Raw genomic sequence first — 23,040 nt, forward strand, 5'->3', positions numbered from 1 at the left:
AATAGTAAGATGAGAATGTTTTGATCTCTGTGTGTGTGATTTCAAATTTTTTAAGTTTATTTTTATTTATTTTTAATTTTTTAAATCTTTTCAACTACAGTTGACATTCCTTATTATTTTAGATTAGTTTCGGGCATACAGCATAGTGGGTAGACATTTATATAATTTACAAAGTGATCCTCTCGATGTACATGTGTAGACTTCAACAAAAAGTTGGCAGTTGCCTGACCAGGTGGTGGCGCAGTGGATAGAGCGTCGGACTGGGATGCGGAAAGACCCAGGTTCGAGACCCCGAGGTCGCCAGCTTGAGCGCAGGCTCATCTAGCTTGAGCAAAGAGCTCACCAGCTTGGACCCAAGGTCACTGGCTCCAGCAGGGGGTTACTTGGTCTGCTGAAGGCCCACGGTCAAGGAACATGTGAGAAAGCAGTTAATGAACAACTAAGAAGTCGCAACGCGCAACAAGAAACTGATGATTGATGCTTCTCATCTCTCTCCGTTCCTGTCTGTCTGTCCCTATCTCTGCCTCTGTAAAAAAAAAAAAAAAAAAAAAAAAAGTTTAAAAGTTGGCAGCCACTTGCTGCCGATAAGAGGTTGTAAAGCCAGGAGCCACCATTGTGGCCATTCACATGCAGGTTCGCATTAGATTCGGACAGACAGTAATGAAACAACGGAGCCAAGAATTGGTGGGCCATCATCTTTAATCTTAGCTTGCACCCAGCGGGCGAGTAAAAACACACACTGGGCTCCAAAACCCACTCATTCAGTGCTCACAAAGCTACTGACTTATCCAAGTTTCCTAGAATCAAAGGTTTCTAGCTCACTAAACTTATTCACCTCTGTTCCCCATCTCCTTCCTTCTCTCTGCACAAACTCTGCACAAACTGGCTTCTCCCTCAGCACTCCACCATCTTGGCTGCTTCTTCTGGCCTCCTCCTCGTGGCCCTTCTCTTCTCTGCTCTCTAATGCTAATCTCAGGAACCAAGAGAGAGCAAGCTCCTGGTCTGCCCCACTTTATAGTGTAGAAATCAAAACCTTTAATTCAATATACAAAGAAGGAAGTTTCTGATACAAAGTCAGTTATCTGAGGCATAATGGGATTCCTCATGAGACTGCACCACCCCACATCAAAAAGGGTGGGAAAGGCCTGACCAGGCAGTGGCGCAGTGGATAAAGCGTCGGACTGGGATGTGGAAGACCCAGGTTTGAGACCCCGAGGTCGCCAGCTTGAGTGTGGGCTCATCTGGTTTGAGAAGAAATTCACCAGCTTGGACCCAAGGTCGCTGGCGCAAGCAAGGGGTTACTCAGTCTGCTGAAGGCCTGTGGTCAAGGCACATATGAGAAAGCAATCAATGAACAACTAAGGTGTCGCAATGCGCAACGAAAATCTAATGATTGATGCTTCTCATCTCTCCATTCCTGTCTGTCTGTCCCTGTCTATCCCTCACTCTGACTCTCTCTCTGTCTCTGTAAAAAAAAAAAAATTTTTTTTCTTGTTCTTTATTTTAAATATTGTATTTGTTTCCGTTTTGTTTTCTTACTTTAAAATAAGATATGTGTAGTGTACATAGAGATTTGTTCATAGTTTTTTTTATAGTCCAGCCCTCCAACAGTCTTAGGGACAGTGAACTGGCCCCCTGTGTAAAAATTTTCGGGACCGCTGCCTTAGGCTATAAGAATCCTGCCTGCTGGCCCTGGCCGGTTGGCTCAGTGGTAGAGCGTCGGCCTGGCATGCAGGAGTCCTGGGTTCGATTCTCGGCCAGGGCACACAGGAGAAGCGCCCATCTGCTTCTCCTCCCCTCCCCCTCCCTTCCTCTCTGTCTCTCTCTTCCCCTCCTGCAGCCAAGGCTCCATTGGAGCAAAGTTGGCCCAGGCACTGAGGATGGCTCTGTGGCCTCTGCCTCAGGTGCTAGAATGGCTCTGGTTGCAATAGAGCGATGCCACAAATGGGCAGAGCATCGCCCCCTGGTGGGCGTGCTAGGTGGATCCCGGTTGGGTGCATGCAGGAGTTTGTCTGACTGCCTCCCGTTTCCAACTTCAGAAACATACAAAAACAAAACAAAAAACAAAAAACAAAAAAACCCAACAAGAATCCTACCTGCTTACAGCCTGTTCCCCCACACCCAATGCAAACTATAAGCGAGCAAACATATATATCATTATTTACAAACTTATTTGACCAACAGAGGTGAAGCCTAACATCAAGCCAGCATCAAAGAAAGCTCCAGAAACCTGCATGAACTTTGCTTAGTAAGAAAGCACAGTCAGTGCAGTAAATAATTCTACTCACTGAGTAACACAGCGATGAGAGGGGCCAAGTAAATAATTTGATAGCTGTGGATGCTTTTTATAACAATGTGAGTCCACAGAGTGTTGTAATCATGACTGACTTGTTTTGAGACTACTGCTCTATTCAGTTGGGCCTCCAAAAATTCTGGTAATCTAAAGTGTGCTTCCAGATACTCTATCTCAGCTTTGACCTACAGAAGCCACACCCATGCAGGGACAAAATGAATGACATGAACCTTAAGTTAGACTTGCTTTGTGAGACCAAGGAAAGAAACCCTTGGACCCAGAAGCAGAGTGCTGGTGAGTAGATTTCAGCACAGTATAAGCAAGAACTACCTAAGAACTAGAACTGTCAGAAAATGCAACAACCCAGCTCAAGTACATTCAGGGAAAGGTATATGCTTTTCATAGTTCACAGCTACTGCCCTCTTGCCTTCGAGAAAAGCTGAATTCCTTTACATTCCACAAACCACACCCACTTCTACACAGCCTCATGTGCATCACTATGGCTCTGTTTTTTTCATTGTTGCCAATCTGATTAGCCACATTTCCAAGGTGGGAATTGTGCTCAGAAATTTAGGTGTGGGAGCAGGAGGTAAATCGGAGTGGGAAGGATGCAGTAGGTCAGAGCCTGGAAGCAGCACCTGAGAGCATCCAGCACCAGATGCTGGAGAAAAGGGGAAGCAGGGAGGGGCTCCTGTTTTCAGGGAGCAGGGCACATGGGCGGGTGCAGAACTCAGGGTGTGACAGAGATCCACTGATAAGAGAGGTAAAACCCAAATGCTGCTGTCGCTGTCCATGTGCTCATCTGTTTCTAGACCCTAAATTAACTACAACTACACATCACCGTAGATGCCAAGGAGGAAGGCAGACACACAGTGAGTCCTGGCAAAAACCAAATGGGTCAGGTATCTGCAGCCTAGGAAATATATTTCACTAAAATACCCAAAATGGTGGGTTTGAAGTTGTAAAATTTATGGAAAATTTGAAACCTGGAGAAGAGAGAAATTGGGGTACAGGGAGGGAGGATTCTAATCCTCATTTTTCTAGCTCCATTTATAAAGTTGTATTTTTAACAATGTGGAATTTTATTTCCTTGTAATGTGATTATATATAGTGCTTAAATTTACAATAGAGCTTATTAATAAAATGAATCATCACAGGTTGAACTTATTTTTGCTTTAACATTTATAGTTAAATGGCCCTACCCAGTTGGCTCAATGGTAGAGCATGGGCCCAGTGTGTGGATGTCCTGGGTTCGATTCCTGGTCGGGACACACAGGAGAAGCCACCATTTGCTACTTCACCCTCCCTCTCTTTCTCCTCCCACAGGCATGGCTTGATTGCTTAGAGCAGGTTGGCCTCTGGTGCTGAGGTGGGCTCTGTGAAGGGAGCTTTTGCCTCAGGCTCTAGAATAGCTCCGCTGAGATCATGGCCCAGATGGGCAGAGCATTGCCCCCTGGTGGGCTTGCCCATGTGGATCCGGTTCGGGCGCAAGCTGTCTGCCTCTCCTCCTCTCACTAAAAAATTAAATTAAATTAAAATTAAAAAAATTTTGGGGTTGCCTGACCAGGCAGTGGCGCAGTGGATAGAGCGTTGGACTGGGAAGTGGAAGGATGCAGGTTCGAGACCCCGAGGTCGCCAGTTTGAGTGAGGGCTCATCTGGCTTGAGCAAAAAGCTCACCAGCTTGAACCCAGGGTCGCTGGCTCCAGCAAGGGGTTACTCGGTCTGCTGAAGGCCCGCGGTCAAGGCACATATGAGAAAGCGATCAATGAACGACTAGGAAGTGGCAACGCGCAACGAAAAACTAAGGATTGATGCTTCTCATCTCTCCATTCCTGTCTGTCTGTCCCTGTCTATCCCTCTCTCTGACTCTCTCTTTCTCTGTAATTAAAAAAAATTTTTTTTTTTGTGGTGAAAGCTGCTGAGCCATATTATGTCTTGCCAATTATGAGAAGTAACAACAAACTAGAAATTATCATCACTATCCAAATTAATAAAATAGTTCTATGGACTTTTTGTCTGACCTTGCAAGGTTGGGTGAGTGGAAGGGCAGAAGATGTGGGGGAGGGAAATACCATTTTAGGTATTTTAGTGAAATATATTTCCTAGGTGGCAAAGATACCTGACCCATTTAGTTTTTGCCAGGACTCACTGTGTATCTGCCTTCCTCCTTGGCATCTACGGTGAAGGGGCCTGATGTGTAGTTGTAGTTAATTTAGGGTCTAGAAACAGATGAGCACATGGGCAGCGACAACAGCATTTGGGTTTTACCTCTCTTTATCTTCAGAAAAGTTGCTGGGGAAAATAAAAATAAAAGAGGAATTCTCTTTTTGCCTTATTTATTGAATACAATCTATTGTAAGGTGGCACCTTGCCTAACAAAATACATTTGAAAACAAAGTGAATTTGACTTGATTTCCAGTCATTCAGCCATCCACACACCCACTCATCCATTCATAGCCAATAATAACTAACAATTATGGAGTATTTACGGCATGCGAATACTATTATTCTAAGTGCTTTACATACATTACCTCAGAAATCTTCCCAACAATGTTATGAGGTAATTGCTATTATTATTTCCACTTTAAAATGGAATCTGAGGGTTACCCAATAAGTTAAATGCAGAATTACCATATGACCCAATAATTCCACTGCTAGGTATATACCCAAAGAATGGAAAACAATTGCTCAAACAAAATTTGTACAGTGATGTTCATAGTAGCTGTGGTCACAGTAGCCAAAAGGTGGAAACAATCCAAATGTCCTTCCACAGATAAATAGACAAACAAAATGTGGTACAACTATCTATACAATGCAATAGTATTCAGCCCTTTAAAGGAATGAAGTACTGACACATGCTATAACATGGATGAACCTTAAAAGACTTTTACTAAGTGCAAGAGGCCAGTCACAAAAACCCACATATTATATAACCTCATTTAAATGAAATGCCCAGAAAAGGCAAGTCTATAGAAACAGCAGATGGATGGTTGCTGGTGGCCGAGGGAAGGGGGATGGAGATGACTGCTCAGTATGTGTGGATTTCTGTTTGGGGTGACAAAGTTCTGGAACTAGGTAGTGGTGATGGTTGCACAACATTGGATTGTTGCACTAATGCCTAATACCACTGATTTGTACAGTTTAAAATGATTAGAACAGTAAATTTTATGTCATAATTTAATCTTTTTTTTTTGTATTTTTCCGAAGCTGGAAACGGGGAGAGACAGTCAGACAGACTCCCGCATGCGCCTGACTGGGATCCACCCGGCATGCCCACCAGGGGCGATGCTCTGCCCCTCCGGGGCGTCGCTCTGTTGCGACCAGAGCCACTCTAGTGCCTGGGGCAGAGGCCAAGAAGCCATCCCCAGCGCCTGGGCCATCTTTGCTCCAATGGAGCCTCGGCTGCGGGAGGGGAAGAGAGAGACAGAGAGGAAGGAGAGGGGGAGGGGTGGAGAAGCAGATGGGCGCTTCTCCTGTGTGCCCTGGCCGGGAATCGAACCTGGGACTTCTGCACGCCAGGCTGACGCTCTACCACTGAGCCAACCGGCCAGGGCCTTAATCATAATTTTTAAATTTGTGTATTTAATCATAATTTTAAAATTTGTGTATTTAATCATAATTTTTAAAAATGTAATTTGAGGCTCAGAGTTTAAGTGATCTAAGGTTACTTACAGTTTTATCTTGTAGAGCTGTTTTGTTTTTTTTTAAATCTTCTTTTCCAAGTGAGAGGAGGGGAGATAGAATACTCCCCTGTACCTGGACTGGAATCCACCCAAATGTACCTGGACTGGGATCCACCTGGCAACCCCCGTGTGGGGCTGATGCTCTGCTCATCTGGGGCCATGTTTGCAACCAAGCTATTTTTAGCACCTGAGGCAGAGGCTCCACAGAGCCATCCTCAGCATCCAGGGCCAATGCACTTGAACTAATGAAGCCATGAATGTGGGAGGGGCAGAGAGAGAGAGAGAAGGGAGAGGAGAAGAGGTACAGAAGTGGAGAAGCAGATGGTTGCTTCTTCTGTGTGCCCTGACTGGGAATTGAACCCAGGACATCCACATGCCAGGTTGACGCTCTACTACTGAGCCAACCAGCCAGGGCCATGTTTTAATCCCAGTCATTCAGCTCCACTGCTGATGCTTTAAAGAAAATTACAGTTGAAACTTTCTTTTTGGGCTGTTTAAGAAGTTTAGGTGCATTAGACTAAGCTGAAAATATCAGTAGCATAAGATACTACTTATTAAGTATATGCTGGTGAGAAACACTTACCAGCATATGAAAACATTCTATCTAGTTTTCACAATGACTTTGAAAATTTAGTATTACTCTTAAGTTTGTGTGTGTGTGATAAAATATATGTATCAAAATTTACCACTTTAACCATTTTTATTTTTTTAAATTAATTAATAGATTTTAGAGAGACAGAGAGAGGAAGGGAGAGAGAGAGAGAGAGAGAAATGGAAACATTCATTTGGTGTTCCACTTAGTTGTGCATTTTCACTGATTGCTTCCTGTGTGTGCCCTGACCAGGGACCAAACCTGCAACATTGGTGTTTTGAGATGACACTTTCACTGACTGAGCTAATCAGCCAGGGTCCATTTTAACCATTTTTAAGTGTACAGTACAGAGACATTAACTACATTTACATTGTGCCACTATCGCCACCATCCATCTTTAGAAGTTTTTTTACTTCCAAAATTGAAACTGTACCCATTAAACAACAACTGCCCATTCCCTCCTCCCCTAGCCCCTAACATTTCATGGCTCATGGTGCCAGGCCCAGGGCTATTGACTGGGGTTGCAAAGAAAAATAAGACAGGCCATTTCCTACGTCTTTTTAGCACCAAAACCTGTGTTCCTGTCCTCTTGTGACCTTGCCACTATGCCCCTCTTCGTCTTGTGAGAGAAGTACAGGCGTAGGATGAGAATGTTGTTGTTGAAGGTACAGAGGGGATGCCAGTGGCTGGGGAGTAGGAGAAGGAAGTGAGAGAATGGAATGTGGTTGAGATGGAAAGTGGGGATGCAGGGATCGCAACAGACAGGTGCTAGTAAGGTTGAAGACTCAGAGAATTGAGAACATATTGCTTGCCTTCTCTTTCTTTTCACAGCTTGTTCTGAGGAGCACGTGAGATTTTGTAAGGGGATGCGCTTTGAAATGCCAAGAGTGCTCTGTGTACATACATCCTTAGGACTCCCACATCACTACTAAAGAGGATTTGTTTGAGGGACGTAACTCATGAGAGCAGTATCAATGGGGGATGCAGATGACAAGGTGGTTAGTGGGTACAAACCCATCCTTCAAGACACTGGGCTGCAAAAGGAAAGGGAGAAATAGTATAGTAGTTGAGACTTTAGGAGTCAAGCAAAGGTCTCATAGATATAGCTTTATTTGTTTTATTTTTAATTAAAATAATAATACATACTTTAAAAAATAGACACAGGTAGATTACTTGTGAAACCAATAAAGCTTAAACTTCAGACCTCTCACTTACATGGGCTCCTTCTAAGGTCGTGTATCTACTTTTGTAGTTTATTTTGCAATATTAATTTTATGTAATTGTTTTACAAAGAAAAGACCCCCACATTGTTTGAGCTTTAGGCTCTTTAGAATCTGGGCCCTCTCCTACATAGAGGGCAAAATCCAAAATCCCACCATGCAGCTAGCTATAATTATAGTTAATTCTCCAGACTTTTTCCTGGGTGTGTATTAGTGCATTGCTTTTTACAAAAATTAGATGATTACTATGTATTAGTTTTCAACATGATTGTTTTCTTTTAATATATTTGAGCTCTCTCCTCACCCCTTGCCTTTTATTGACCATGGAAACATTTGATTGAGTGATTTAAGTGGTTTAATCAGGTGTAAAAAATAACAGGCCTGACCAGGTGGTGGTGTAGTAGATGGAGTGTCAGACTGAGATGCGGAAGACCCAGGTTTGAGACCCCGAGGTCACCAGCTTGAGTGCGGGCTCATCTGGTTTGAGCAAAAGCTCATCAGCTTGAGCCCAAGGTCACTGGCTCGAGCAAGGGGTTACTCGGTCTGCTGAAGGCCCGCAGTCAAGGCACATATGAGAAAGCAATCAGTGAACAACTAAGGTGTTGCAATGCGCAATGAAAAACTAATGATTGATGCTTCTCATCTCTCTGTTCCTGTCTGTTTGTCCCTGTCTATCCCTCTCTCTGACTCTCTCTCTCTGTCTCTGTAAAGGAAAAAAAATAAATAACAGGATCAAACCAAAAGGAGGGGGACAGTACAGATGGCGCCATGGCACAGGGGGGAGGAAGAGTGTGTGGATTAACCTCTCTGTTATAGATGTGCTGCCCGGTATCGTAGCATCTGCTTCGTATCGCCTAACATAGTTGTAATTTTATAATTATTTGTGTAATTTTCATCGATCTCTGTTTCCTCCATTACGTTGTATATATTTTGGGATAGGGATGGTGGCCTGATACATAAGTAGGTTTTCAATAGCTATTTGTTGAATAAATGCCTGAATGACAGATTAAGTGTTAAGGATGGGGTTCAAGGGGATACTGGATATAGAAATTAGTAGAAACTCAGCTAAGAGTTTTGGGTGTTGGAGAGTTGGGAAAATGTGTTGTAGCAAGTGTGTTTATGTTTTATCTGCAGAATCAGTATGGAATGGCCTTGTTAACTCAAATGTGCTACAGAATGGGCAGTGGTGGTAATTTAGAAAGGATACTGTTAATTTAGAAATAGAAGAGGTATGTTTGAATCTTATCTAAGTTATGCTTTTTTGGGGAGATGGGTGGGTGGGAAACTCCGCCTTTTATCTATAAGTGAGGCTACAAATCCTCAACTCCTGGGGTTATTGTGGGAATCCAGTGAGTCAATAGATGTGACAGTCCCCAACATAGTGCCTGATGCACAGTGGGTGCTCAATAAATGACTTTTGGTCAGAAACCTGTGAGTAGAAGCAAGATAAAACTAAGAGGGGAGAAGAGATTGCTCAGTTAAGCTATATCCATTCTCCAATTCTATAGCTGCTGCAACTGGCAGTTCAGGTTGAGCATGCGGAGACCTCGTCTCCACCCCAATTCCAGCTGAGCGGCAAACTAAGTTAATAAGTTCTGATAACCCACGACCATTGGACCAGCCTTTCAGTCATCTTTTTTTTTTTTTAAGATTTTATTTATTCATTATAGAGAGGAGAGAAGAGAGAGAGAGAGAAAAGGGGAGGAGCAGGAAGCATCAACTCCCATATGTGCCTTGACCAGGCAAGCCCAGGGTTTTGAACTGGCAACCTCAGCATTTCCAGGTTGACGCTTTATCCACTGCGCCACCACAGGTCTGGACCAGCCTTTTAAAAGAATGATTTCTCCACTCTGATGAGCTCTCTGGAGAGACTTCATTACTAATCTCCACTGCTAAACTGAGTTCAGTTATGTATTGTGCATGGTTTGAGCTCTGAGACACATTAACTCCAAGACAAAGTTAACAGTTGACTTGAAAGTTCATTGCACAGGCCTGGCCGGTTGACTCAGTGGTAGAGTGTCAGCCCAGTGTGTGGATGGTGTGTGGATGTCCCAGGTTCAATTCCCAGTCAGGGCACACAAGAGAAGAGCCCATCTGCTTCACCTTTCCCCTTCTCATTTCTCTCTCTCTCCATTCTTTTTTTTTTTTTTTTTCTGAAGCTGGAAACGGGGAGAGACAGTCAGACAGACTCCCGCATGTGCCCGAACCGGGATCCACCCGGCACGCCCACCAGGGGCGACGCTCTGCCCACCAGGGGGCGATGCTCTGCCCCTCCGGGGCGTCGCTCTGCCGAGACCAGAGCCAAACTAGTGCCTGGGGCAGAGGCCAAGGAGCCATCCCCAGCGCCCGGGCCATCTTTGCTCCAATGGAGCCTTGGCTGCGGGAGGGGAAGGGAGAGACAGAGAGGAAGGAGGGGGGGTGGAGAAGCAAATGGGCGCTTCTCCTATGTGCCCTGGCCAGGAATCGAACCCGGGTCCCCCGCATGCCAGGCTGACGCTCTACCACTGAGCCAACCGGCCAGGCTCTCTTTCCATTCTTGCAGCTATGGCTCAATTGGAGCGAGTTGGCCCCAAGTGCTGAGGATGGCTTCATGGCCTCTGCCTCAGGTGCTAAAAAGAGCTTGGTTGCTGAGCAATGGAGCAATGCCCCAGATGGGCAGAGCATTGCTCCCTAGTGGGTGGATCCTGGTCGGGGCACATGCAGGAGTCTGTCTCTGCCTCCTTCCTCTCACTGAATAAAAAAAAAAAGAAAGAAAGTCTGTGGCAAAGGAGAAAGTAAAGGTATATATGGTAGTGTTGCCATTTCAAGGCTCCAGCCCATCCCCTTGGGTGATGGCAGTAGGTGCAACCAGAAGTGACCCCTGAGAGCCCTCTCCCTCATAGTACTTTGTCACAATTACATCCTGGTGGTGATGGATATTATGAGTATTTATTTGGGCATCAGGTCTTCAGTTGCCTTCTATCAACATACAGGAGAGATTTTGGAAACCAATGGCTATGTCAGGGAGCCCAGGAAAGCACCATGGCCTGAAGACTACAGGGTCATCTCTTCTCCCTGACATTCATGTCCCTTTCAGGTGTAGTTGGAACCCAGGACAATGGCTGCTGCTCAGGATTTGGAGATGAAGGACGTGACTGTGGGTAGAGATGTGGAAGAAGAGCTGGAGGAAGAGAAGAAAATGAGAGAGGATGGGGAAGGGAATGATCCCTGCAAGTACAAAAAGGTCCACAAGATTGTCTCAAAATGGATGCTTCCTGAAAACGCCCGAAGGACCTACTTGGAGAGAGCTAACTGCCTCCCGCCGCCCGTGTTCCTCATCTCCGTCAGCCTGGCCGAGGTAACTATGTTGGGTGGTGGGTACTAGTACAGGTACGACTGGGGAGCTGCAGACAAACTGGGGGTTTAGATCAGCTATAGATCAGACACTGGAAACCATGTAAGAAGAGAGCTCGGTGGTGGCAAGTGCAGCGCACATGGAACTCAACCTCACTCTCTCCAGGGCTCCCTTCCTGGGTTTTTCCTATGTTCCCTGTTGTTTTAGCCCAGGGTGGAGCTTTATTTTTCAAACAAGTCCCCTGCCCAGCAGTGACTACAATTTCAGTGGCTTCATTTCATTTTAGCTGGTGGGGGCTTTAGAAACCAAATAATCATAGGATTGAAAATTGGTTTGGTCTCATGGACTAACTTCAATTATAAGCCAGTTGAAGAGTTACGAGAGTTATGGATTGCTTCCACATTTCAGTAGGAAAAAAATGGAATCCTCTAATGATGTATATACTATGGGCAGTGTGCTTTGTGTGTCCAGACTCTGATCTAGTCAGAGCTGTGGAATGACTTGCTCCAGGTCACATACTTAGTGACTGGGCCAGGACTGGCCTGCTTGTAAACTTTATAAAACCTAGCTTTTTCTCCCTCACTGTGAAGGCTCATAGAAGAATTGGCAGCAGAGTTCAGAGATATTAGGAAGTCCCTAACGTAATCCTCCTAATTCCCACTGATGCCTCTTCTTTCTTATCAGAACTAATAAGATTTGAACACACACACACACACACACACACACATTATCTATTTATTATCTATCTATCTATCTATGCAGCTATTGAGAGAGAGGAAGAGATTAATTTATTTTAAGGAATTGGCTTACACGATTGTGGAAGCTTGACAAGTTCAAAATCTACAGAGTAGGCCAGGAGACCAAAGACCTAGGGGATAAAAGTTTCATTTGAGTCCAAAGGTCATGGTCATCTGCTGGCAGAATTCCCTTTCTCTCAGGGGAGCTCAGTCTTTGTTGTACTAAGGCCTTCAGCTGATTATGTGAGGCCCACCCACATTATGGAGGGTAATCTGCTTTACTCAAAGTCCACTGATTTAAACATTAATCTCAGCAAAAAATACCTTCATAGAAACATCTAGAATGATTAACCAAATATCTGGGTACTATGGTCTAGCCAGGTTGACATATACAATGAACTATCACAGCAATGCAGCCTCTAGGGCAGGGGTCCCAAAACTTTTTACACAGGGGGCCAGTTCACTGTCCCTCAGGCCGTTGGAGGGCCGAACTATAAAAAAACTATTAACAAATCCCTATGTACACTGCACATATCTTATTTTAAAGTAAAAAAACAAAATGGGAACAAATACAATATTTAAAATAAAGAACAAGTAAATTTAAATCAACAAACTGACCAGTATTTCAATGGGAACTATGCTCCTCTCACTGACCACCAATGAAAGAGGTGCCCCTTCTGGAAGTGCGGCAGGGGCCAGATAAATGGCCTCAGGGGGCCGCATGCCGCCTGTGGGCCGTAGTTTGGGGACCCCTGCTCTAGTGGCTTAGACAAAGATAAGGCTAGTGTGTGGATTCCTAGGAGAAATTCTTGTCAAAGCTGATTTGGTTGGGGAGACATAGTTCTAAATGTTCTCAAGGGGTTTTATTGTTTTATTATGAGACCACTTGCAACTAGAAAGCCATCACAATTCTTTCTACGTGTTTAGTAACTTCCTCATGTTATCCTTGCAGCCTATAGACGCTGGTTTGCCTCTGGTCCAATAAGGTGTGTGTGTGTGTGCATGTGCATGTGCACATGTGCGCCTGTGTGTGTGGCAGTGGTGGTGGTAGAGTTGGAGAAGAATGGGATAAGGTCACATGGTACAAAAACTGACTGCCTACACAGTAAGTTCTATGGATAAGATAGCTTTCCACAGAAGGATCATGGGGCAGGTGCTGAGGTATCTGCCTGTCACAGAAAGATCAACTTTTTTTCTTTTCTTTTTAAGTGAGAGGAGGGGAGGCAGAGAGACAGACTCCCGCATGTACCCTGACTGGTGATCCACCTGGCAAACTCACTAGGGAGTGATGCTGTGCCCATCTTGGGCCATTGCTCTGTTGCTCAGCAACTGAGCCACTTTTTTAGTGCCTGAGGCAGAAGCCACAAAGCCATCCTCAGCACCCGAGGTCAACTTGCTTGAACCAATTGAGCCCTGGCAATGGGAAGGGAAGAGAGAGAGAGAGAGAGAAAGAGAGAGAGAGAGAGAGAGAAAAGGCGGGGTGGAGGTGCAGATGGTTGCTTCTCCTGTGTGCCCTGATTGGGAATCGAACCTGGGACATCCACACAATGGGCCGATGCTCTACCACTGAGCAAACTGGCCAGGGCCAACATTTTTTTCTTATTAAAAATCTTTCTTTCTTTCTTTCTTTCTTTCTTTCTTTCTTTCTTTCTTTCTTTCTTTCTTTCTCTTTCTTTCTTTCCTTCTTTCTCTTTCTTTCTTTCTTTCTTTCTTTCTTTCTTTCTTTCTTTCTTTCAAGTGAGAGGAGGGAAGACAAAGAGACAGACTCCCATGTGCGCCCGACTAGGATCCACCCAGCAAGCCCCCTACCAGGTGATGCTCTGCCCATCTGGGGCTATTGCTCAGCAACTGAGCTATTTTTAGTGCCTAAGGTGGAGGCTCCATGGAATCATCCTCAGCACCCAGGCCAACTCTTTCAAACCAGTTGAGCCATGGCTGCGGGAAGAAAAAAGAGAGAGAGAAGGGGAAGGGGGAGGAGTGGAGAAGCAGATGGTTGCTTCTCCTGTGTGCCCTGACCAGGAATTGAACCCAGGACATCCACATGCTGGGCCAATGCTCTATCACTGAGCCCACCAACCAGGGCCTAAAAATTATTTTAAATAAACTTTTTATTTTGGAATAATTTTAGCTTTATAGAAATGTTGCAGAGATACTACAGAGAGGTCCTATATACCCCTCACCCAATTTCTCCCATTGTTAATACAATATCTTACATTTCCACAGTGCATTTGTTAAAACTAAGATGCGCCTGACCAGGCGGTCGTGCAGTGGTTAGAGCATCAGACTGGGATGCAGAAGACCCAGGTTCGAGACCCCGAGGTCGCCAGCTTGAGCATGGGCTCATCTGGTTTGAGCAAAAATTCACCAGCTTGGACCCAAGGTCACTGGCTCAAGCAAAGGGTTACTCGGTCTACTGAAGGCCCACGGTCAAGGCACATATGAGAAAGCAATCAATGAACAACTAAGGTGTCACAATACACAACAAAAAAAACTAATAATTGATGCTTCTCATCTCTCTGTTCCTGTCTGTCTGTCCCTTTCTATCATTCACTCTGACTCTCTCTCTGTCTCTATAAAAACAAAAAACAAAAAACAAAAAAACCCACTAAGATGCTTACATTGGTATTTTACTATTAAGTAAACTCCGGACTTGTTTGAATTTTACCAGTTTTTCCATTAATTTCCTTCTTATGTCTCTCCTGTACCTTCATTTTTAAAAAAATTTTTTTGTATTTTTCTGAAGTTGGAAACGGGGAGGCAGTCAGACAGACTCCCGCATGCGCCCGACCGGGATCCACCTGGCATGCCCACCAGGGGGCGATGCTCTGCCGCAATCAGAGCCATTCTAGCACCTGAGGCAGAGGCCACAGAGCCATCCTCAGCACCCCGGCAAACTTTGCTCCAATGGAGCCTTGGCTGCGGAAGGGGAAGAGAGAGACAGAGAGGAAGGAGAGGGGGAGGGGTGGAGAAGCAGATGGGCGCTTCTCCTGTGTGCCCTGGCCGGGAATCGAACCCGGGACTCCCGCACGCCAGGCCGACACTCTACCACTGAGTTAACCGGCCAGGGCCTCTCCTGTACCTTCAAACCCAGGTGTCACATTGGATTTAGTTGTCATGTCTCCTATCACTCTGATTTGTGACAGTTTCTCAGTCTGTCTTTGTTTTTCATAACTTTGATAGTCGTGAAGATAATTGGTCAGGTATCCTGTAGAATACTCCCCAGTCGGGGTTTATCTGATGTTTTTCTCATGATTAGATTGGAGGTATGGGCTTTAGGGAAGAACACCACAGAGATGACATGTACTTCTCATCACATCACATCTTATCAAATCATGTCACGTCACGTCACGTCACATCACATCAGGAAGTAGGGGACAACTACATGACATCCCTGGTGACGTTAGCCTTCAGCACTTATTTGAGATCATGCTTGTCAGTTTTCTCCACTGTAAACTTAAACTTATTACTTTTACCTTTCCCTATTCTGTTCTTTGGAAGCCAGCAGTGACTCAATTTCATACCAGATTGTAAATGAAAGACCAAATGGTGGGGGTAGAGAGATGAGATCTGTGGCATGTAAGAGGAAAAGGGGTTCAGAAAGAGCCTTCCTTACAGTTTGGTCTCGGGCTGCTCCTACTCACTGGAGGATGTAGGCTATGACCACAGTTAAATGGTAAGATACACAGCAGGGAAACTTAATTGCTGTCATCTTCTGAGCACATGCTATAAAGTGGCCCACTCGAGGGCTAAACATTGGACACAAAGGTAGTGCCCATGGGCTTTAGTGGGGCCTCTGCAGAAGGTGTGGTTAATGCCTGTGCCTGCCTTCCCCCGGCAGCTGGCAGTGTTCATTTACTATGCTGTGTGGAAGCCTCAGAAACAGTGGATCACCTTGGACGCTGGCATCTTGGAGAGTCCGTTGATTTACAATCCTAAGAAGAGGGAAGAAGCCTGGAGGTTTATCTCATACATGCTGGTTCATGCTGGGTAAGGAATAACAGTCACCTCTCACTGATGTCAGAGGTGACTGGAAGTGATTGTAACCCCTAACATTTGTCCAGACTTTCTTACTGATAAGTCCCTTTCATGTCCATAATCATGTATGATCATCACAGCACCCCTAGGAGGCAGGTGTTACTCCTGCCGTTTTATGTCTTGAGGCTTAGGGTAGGTAGTCACTTGCTCCTTGCCATACAGCTAAGTTGTGGAGCTAAGACCTTAACCCTTTAGTGCTAATGCCAGGCCCATTGTACTTTATATTGCATTATAACTACCTAATATTGGTATTTACATTAGGAATATTACTGAGAAGAGACCAAGTTATTACCAAACCAATAGTATGTTCCCCTGGTTGTTTGATGTTAAATGTTCTCTTTAGGATATCCAGTATCACTCCCACTATTTCTGTCCCCACCACATACTTAAAAAATTAATTCATGAATATTTTGATGAGGCTATAATAATGTTATCCACCTGGAATATAATAAGCCATAGGAGATGCAGTACTGCCTTTCAGTTTAGTTTATAGTTTCTTTTCTTTTTTTGCGCATGCAAGGGAGAGACAGAGACAGAAAGGCAGAGAGGAGATAGGAACAGACAGACAGGGAGGGAAAGAGATGAGAAGCATCACTCATAGTTGCGGCGCCTTAGTTGTTCATTGCTTGCTTTCCTGTATGTGCCTTGATTGGGGAAGCTCCAGCAGAGCAAGTGACTCCTTGCTTAAGCCAGCAACCTTGGGCTCAAGCCAGTGACCTTGGGCTTCAAGCCAGCAACCTTTGGGCTCAAACCAGTGACCATGGGGTCATGTCTATGATCACATGTTCAAGCCAGTGACCCTGAGCTCAAGCTGGTGAGCCCATGCTCAAGCCAGATGAGCTTGTACTCAAGCTGGCGATCTCAGGGTTTTGAACCTTGGTCCTCAGTGTCCCACATCGACCCTCTATCCACTGCACCACTGCCTGGTCAGGCTGGCTTATAGTTTCTTAAATATTAAGAGCCTTCTATGACCTCGCTCAGAATCCGTGATTCACCCTGTCCACTGCAGACAGTGAACAGCATGCTACTGGCCCCACCTCTCTGGTGGACTCCTGGGGGTTCAGATGAGGTCACTTTTGGCTAAGGGATCTCTTATAGCCCTGAACCTTGAAGGACTACCCTGGCCTGTGGGTAACTAGGCATCCATGGCAGGACACAGGGTTCAGAGCCTTGATAAATCAGGGACAAAATCATCATTGCCCAGTTTTTTTGGACACTCCCACACTCTGGTTTTCCATTTAACAAGTAGTTCTGAGCAAATGTGGCTTCTGCACTAAAGGACTTTAAAGTGACAGAGGAAGGAACAGTCAACTAGTAATGCAAGACAGTATAGTATTATAGTATACAATAGTTACTTAATTTCTTTGTGCCTCAGTTTCCACATCTGTAAAATGGGGTAAGAGTACCTCATAAGGTTGCTGTGATTAAGTCAGACAATAGTAATCATTTTTATAGTGCCTGACACATACTAAGGCACTCAAAAAGAACTTGCAAGGCTATGTAGGACATGTCACATATAGAGTTGCATAAATTAGGAATGCTTTTATATGCAAGTAACATAAACAACAACAAAAATCTAACAAGGACTTAAAAAAATGGGGATCAATTTTTTTCCCATATAAGAAGCCCAGAGGTAGGTGGTTGGTCCATCAGTTTAATGAAGCCAGGACTCTTGGTCTTGTGCTGGCACCTCTGCTTTTTCCTCGGTCTTTCTGTCATGTTGCAAGTTGTCTGCTGTAGCTCCATTCAAAGCAGGGAGAGTAAAGAGGTAATACCAGGTACTGGTGATGTCATCCCTTTTGTCAAAACAGAAGTGCTCTTTTATTTTATTGTTTTTAATTTATTTATTTTAGAGTTGGGGGAGGGACAGAGAGAGAGAGAGAGAGAGAGAGAGAGAGACATAGACTTGTTTTAGTTATTCATGCCATCACTGGTTGATTCTTGTATATGCCTTGACCAGGGATGGAACCAGCAACCTTGGCGTATCCAGACGACGCCCTAACCTACTGAGCACCCCTCCAGGGCCAGGACGGAAGTGCACTTAATCCTCCTGGAAGTGCTGCTTTTACTTGCATCTCAGTGGCCAGAAAGAAGTGTCCCTAACTAAGAGAGGTGGAAAAGTCAACATTAGCTCTGCCAGCCTCACTAGAGGAGGTAGAGAAAGGATAAGAAATGGGTGTTAGATAAGCGATAGTGATATAAACAGAAAGAGAGGAAGATCAGAATGGGGTGGCTTTACACATGACTTGGATTCAAGTTGGATCTTAAAGGTTGGATAAAATTTGGGAAAAAAACTAATATTTCTATTTTGGAAATATGACAGGATTTCATCTTTCTACCTCTTCTACTCTTGATGTTGAGAAGAAAGAGAGCTTGGGGTGATTCACTGGGGTTTTCGTGCTATTGGTCACCTTGTCTTCTAGCAATTACTGGAGGACAGGATTGGCTGGCTTTCTTTGATCTTGTTCAGACTCACAAAGTGCATATATTTCCAAGTCCCCTCTATGCCTGAGGTCTCCGTAAGACTAATGTAACTGTCCTTGCTAGACAATTCTGTGCTGAATTGCATTACCTCCCATATGTCTTTGAAAATGGCTTGGACAGTGATAGTTGTGGCTGGGTGTGCATACGGCCATAAAGGTAAGTAATCTGTTCGGCCAGCTATGCTCAGAGAACCTCTTTAAAGGTCTGCTGGATATTTGTTAAATAAATTAGAATGTAAAACACAGTCCCTAAAACTAATATGAAAGCTGTTGCACTTTGTGGAAGATTCAACACCTGTTTTGTTTTTAACTTTTTGGTTTAACCTGAAATCTTAAAAATAAAAATAAAGCATCGTGCTACATACCAACTAAACGGAGTACTGCTCTAATGTGAGAATTTACCAAATTACATTCAGAGAGTCTCCAGAGATACTAATGGGGTTTGACAGCACAATAATATGGATTTTATTTTAAAATATTTAAACCTATAAAAACTATAATAAAAAACACCTGTACTCAAATATGTTAGATGCTAAATTGTAGTACATGGGATATACCAACTTAGCTAATGTTACTAGGTAAACATTTTTCCCCCATTCTCTTAAACTTTCTTTTTCTTTCTTTTTTTTTTTTCTTTTTTTTTTTTTACAGGGACAGAGAGAGTCAGAGAGAGGGATAGATAGGGACAGACAGATAGGAACGGTGAGAGATGAGAAGCATCAATTATCAGTTTTTTGTTGCGACATCTTAGTTGTCCATTGATTGCTTTCTCACATTGTGCCTTGACTATGGACCCTCAGCAGAACGAGTAACCCAAGCCAGTGACCTTGGGTCCAAATTGATGAGCTTTTTGCTCAAGCCAGATGAGCCCGCGTTCAAGCTGGCGACCTCAGGGTCTTGAACCCGGGTCCTCCATATCTCAGTCCAACGCTCTATCCACTACGCCACCACCTGGTCAGGCTTAAGCTTTTTTTTTTTTAATTTCTTTTCTATTTTCAGAGAGACAGAGAGAGGAAGGGAGAGAGGAGGGAGGGGGAAGGGAAGCATTCATTTGTTGTTCCACTCAGTTGTGCACTCATCGGCTGCTTCCCACGTGTGTCCTGACCAAGGATTGAACCCACAACCTTGTTGTTTTGGGATGACACTCTCAAGTGACTGAGCTAACCAGCCAGAGCACTTTTTTTTTTAATTCAGTGAGAGGAGGGGAGTCAGGGACAGACTCCCACATGCGCCCAGATCGGGATCCACCTGGCAAGGCCACTAGGGGGCAATGCTCTGCCCATCTGGGGTATCACTCCATTGCTCAGCAACTGAACACTTCTTAGTGTCTGAGGTGGAGGTCATGGAGCCATCCTCTGTGCCCGGGGCCAACTTGTTCCAGTTGAGCCATGATTGCAGGAGGAGAGAGAGAGGGAGAGAGAGAGAGAGAGAGAGAGAGAGAGAGAGACACGCAAGTAGGGGAGGGGTGGAGAAGCCCTCCTGTGTGCCCTGACTGGGAATTGAACCTAAGACATCCACACACCAGGCCAACTGCTCTATCACTGAGCCAACCGGCCAGGACCACTCTTAAGCATTTAAAAAAAACTTTTTAATATAGACCTTTTTAAAGAGGTTCCTCTTGGCATCTCTGTTTTATTAAAGAATATTCTGAGATCACAAGACAAGTTGTTTAAAAATCTATTGAAATTTAAACTCCATGTGAGTGAATTAGGATTTTCCAAACACTGTACAACCTTGATAAAATCAGATGCTGAAGCTGACAGTAGTTGGCAATTGTCATCAAAACCTAATTTCACTTTTATGTTCCTTAGGCTGACCTCATTGCTCTCTGATGTTTTCAGTAACTGTTATAAAACAGAATTTATACATTGCCCCCAGATGGGGTTGCTGGCTAGATCCTGGTTGGGGCGTACGCAGAAGTCTGTCTCTCTATCTTCCCTCTTCTCACCTAAAAAAAGAAATAAAAAACCTTATTAAAATAAATGCATACTTCTATTTATTCTTTTTTTTTTTAGAGGAGAGGGAGAGACAGAGAGAGAGAGAGAGAGAGAGAGAGGGGAGAAACAGAGAGAGAAGGGGGGGAGGAGCTGGAAGCATCAACTCCCATATGTGCCTTGACCAGGCAAGCCCAGGGTTTCAAACCGGTGACCTCAGCATTTCCAGGTCGATGCTTTATCCACTGCACCACCACAGGTCAGGCAAATGCATACTTCTAAAATGGCCTTTTACCTGCTTAAAAAATTAGAAGATGGAATTTGAGTTAAGCAAATCCTTAACTAGAAACACCACCTCAATGTCTATTAATCTCCCAAGGAAATAACTACCTGGGTCAGTTATAATATTTGACAACTGTGTTTGTCTCTGCAGAGTTCAGCACATCGTGGGGAATCTTATTATGCAGCTCATTTTGGGTATTCCCTTGGAAATGGTCCACAAAGGCCTCCGAGTGGGGCTGGTGTACCTGGCAGGAGTCATTGCAGGTTAGTGTTCTGAGGTCAACACAGAATCAACAACGAAACAAAGATAGTAAACTGTGGTAATGGGCTTCTTCTTTAAGATGTACTGTCCTCCTAATATGTGCTAGGAAACCTGATAAGAAATGGAGATCAGTGAATTAGAAATAGTGGAGCTAAGATAAGCCTACCCTCTGGTATTGCACAGAGTTTTGCACAGTTGGAAACTGCCAGTAGTTTGGTGCCCAGGTGCATCCAGTGAGTAAAGGCCTAAAGCCAGATCGTGAAGGTCCTCATGTATCAGAGTCAAGATTTTGGGAAGTAACATGATCAAATTTGCATTTAAGAAAGATAACCTCGGCTCCTGATCGGCTGGCTCAGTGGATAGTCTCAACATGCGAATGTCCCAGGTTCAATCCCTGGTCAGGGCACACATGCTTCTCTCCTTCTCCCTCTCCCCTTTCTCTTTCTCTTTTCCTCTTGCAGCCAGTGGCTCGACTGGTTTGAGCGTCGGCCCTGGGCGCTGGGGATAGCTTGGTTGGTCCGAGTGTCAGCCTCAGGTGCTGAGGATAGCCCGATTGATTCATGCATGGCTCCAGATGGGGGTTGCCAGGTGAATCCTGGTTGGGGCACATGTGGGGGTCTGTCTCTATCTCCTCTCCTCTCTTTTTATTTATTTATTTATTATTATTATTATTATTATTTGTATTTTTCTGAAGCTAGAAACGGGGAGAGACAGTCAGACAGACTCCCGCATGCGCCCGACCGGGACCCACCTGGCACGCCCACCAGGGGGTGACGCTCTGCCCACCAGGGGAAGATGCTCTGCCCCTCCGGGGCGTCGCTCTGCCGCGACCAGAGCCACTCTAGCGCCTGGGGCAGCGGCCAAGGAGCCATCCCCAGCGCCCGGGCCATCTTTGCTCCAATGGAGCCTCGGCTGCGGGAGGGGAAGAGAGAGACAGAGAGGAAGGAGAGGGGGAGGGGTGGAGAAGCAGATGGGCGCTTCTCCTGTGTGCCCTGGCCGGGAATCGAACCCGGACTTCTGCACGCCAGGCCGACGCTCTACCACTGAGCCAATCGGCCAGGGCTCCTCTCTTTTAACTTAAAAAAAAGAGAAAAAAGGTAATTTCAAGAAAATATATGTAGAGAATAGTTACAGGGATCTAAAGACTGAGTAGGTACTAGCAGCATACAGCAGTGATCTCTAAAATTGTGCGTGCCTGAGATGATTCATTCTTGTGTGGACAAAAAATATTAGAACCCTCATTCACCCATTATTTATTTGTTGAAAACATTTTAAAAAATAAACTTTTTTTGGAGATATTATAGATTTACAACTTAGTTGCAAGAAATAAATACCTAGAGGTCTCACATAGCCTTTAGTCAGCTACCCTCAATGGTAACACTTGCAAAACTTTAGTATAGGACCACCACCAGGATATCCACATTGATACAGTCAAGGTACAAAACATTTCCGACACCTCAAGCTCTACTCTCTTTCTTCCCACTCTGGCAACCAGCAACCTGTTCTCTATTTCTATAGAGGTGGGCAAAGGTAGATTTACAGTTGTAATTCAAATAAATAATACAACAAATAGTAAATAATAATATAAGAACAAACAGCCTGACCAGGCAGTGGTGCAGTGGATAGAGCGTCGGACTGGGATGCTGAGGACCCAGGTTCGAGACCCCGAGGTCGCCAGCTTGAGTGCGGGCTCATCTGGTTTGAGCAAGAGCCCACCAGCTTGAGCCCAAGGTCGCTGGCTCGAGCAAGGGGTTACTCAGTCTGCTGGAGGCCCGTGGTCAAGGCACATATGAGAAAGCAATCAATGAACAACTAAGGTGTTGCAACGCGTAATGAAAAACTAATGATTGATGCTTCTCATCTCTCCATTCTTGTCTTTCTGTCACTGTCTATCCCTCTCTCTGACTCACTCTCTGTCTCTGTCAAAAATAAATAAATAAATAAATAAATAAATAAATAAATAAATAAATGAACAAACTGTGTTTCACATACAACTGTAAACTGACTGCCCACCTCTGTGTAATTTGTTCAGTTCAAGGATGTAATATAAATGGAAGAATACAGCAGGTAGCCTTTGGGATGGGCCTTCTTCACTCAGCATAATTCTCTGGAGAGTCATGTAGGTTGTTCCATGTTTTAATAGTTCATTAATTTTTATTGCTGAGTAGTCTATGGTATGGGGTA

The 23,040-nt window shown here is 44.6% G+C and overlaps 1 protein-coding gene across 4 annotated transcripts in view; it reads left to right on the top strand.

Moving 5' to 3' along the window:
• Nucleotides 1-23,040, top strand: part of RHBDL2 (rhomboid like 2) — a 63,978-nt gene that overhangs the window by 19,759 nt on the left and 21,179 nt on the right. For all 4 annotated transcript variants that reach the window (XM_066269589.1, XM_066269588.1, XM_066269591.1 and 1 more), the window contains 3 exons: nt 10,866-11,126; nt 15,699-15,847; nt 20,746-20,858. In XM_066269589.1, the coding sequence (XP_066125686.1) occupies nt 10,887-11,126; nt 15,699-15,847; nt 20,746-20,858 (502 nt within the window). In that variant the 5' untranslated portion in view covers nt 10,866-10,886. The remainder of the gene's footprint in view (nt 1-10,865; nt 11,127-15,698; nt 15,848-20,745; nt 20,859-23,040) is intronic.

This window comes from Saccopteryx bilineata, chromosome 3 (genome assembly GCF_036850765.1).
Source record: "Saccopteryx bilineata isolate mSacBil1 chromosome 3, mSacBil1_pri_phased_curated, whole genome shotgun sequence".
NCBI classification, from domain to species: domain Eukaryota; kingdom Metazoa; phylum Chordata; class Mammalia; order Chiroptera; family Emballonuridae; genus Saccopteryx; species Saccopteryx bilineata.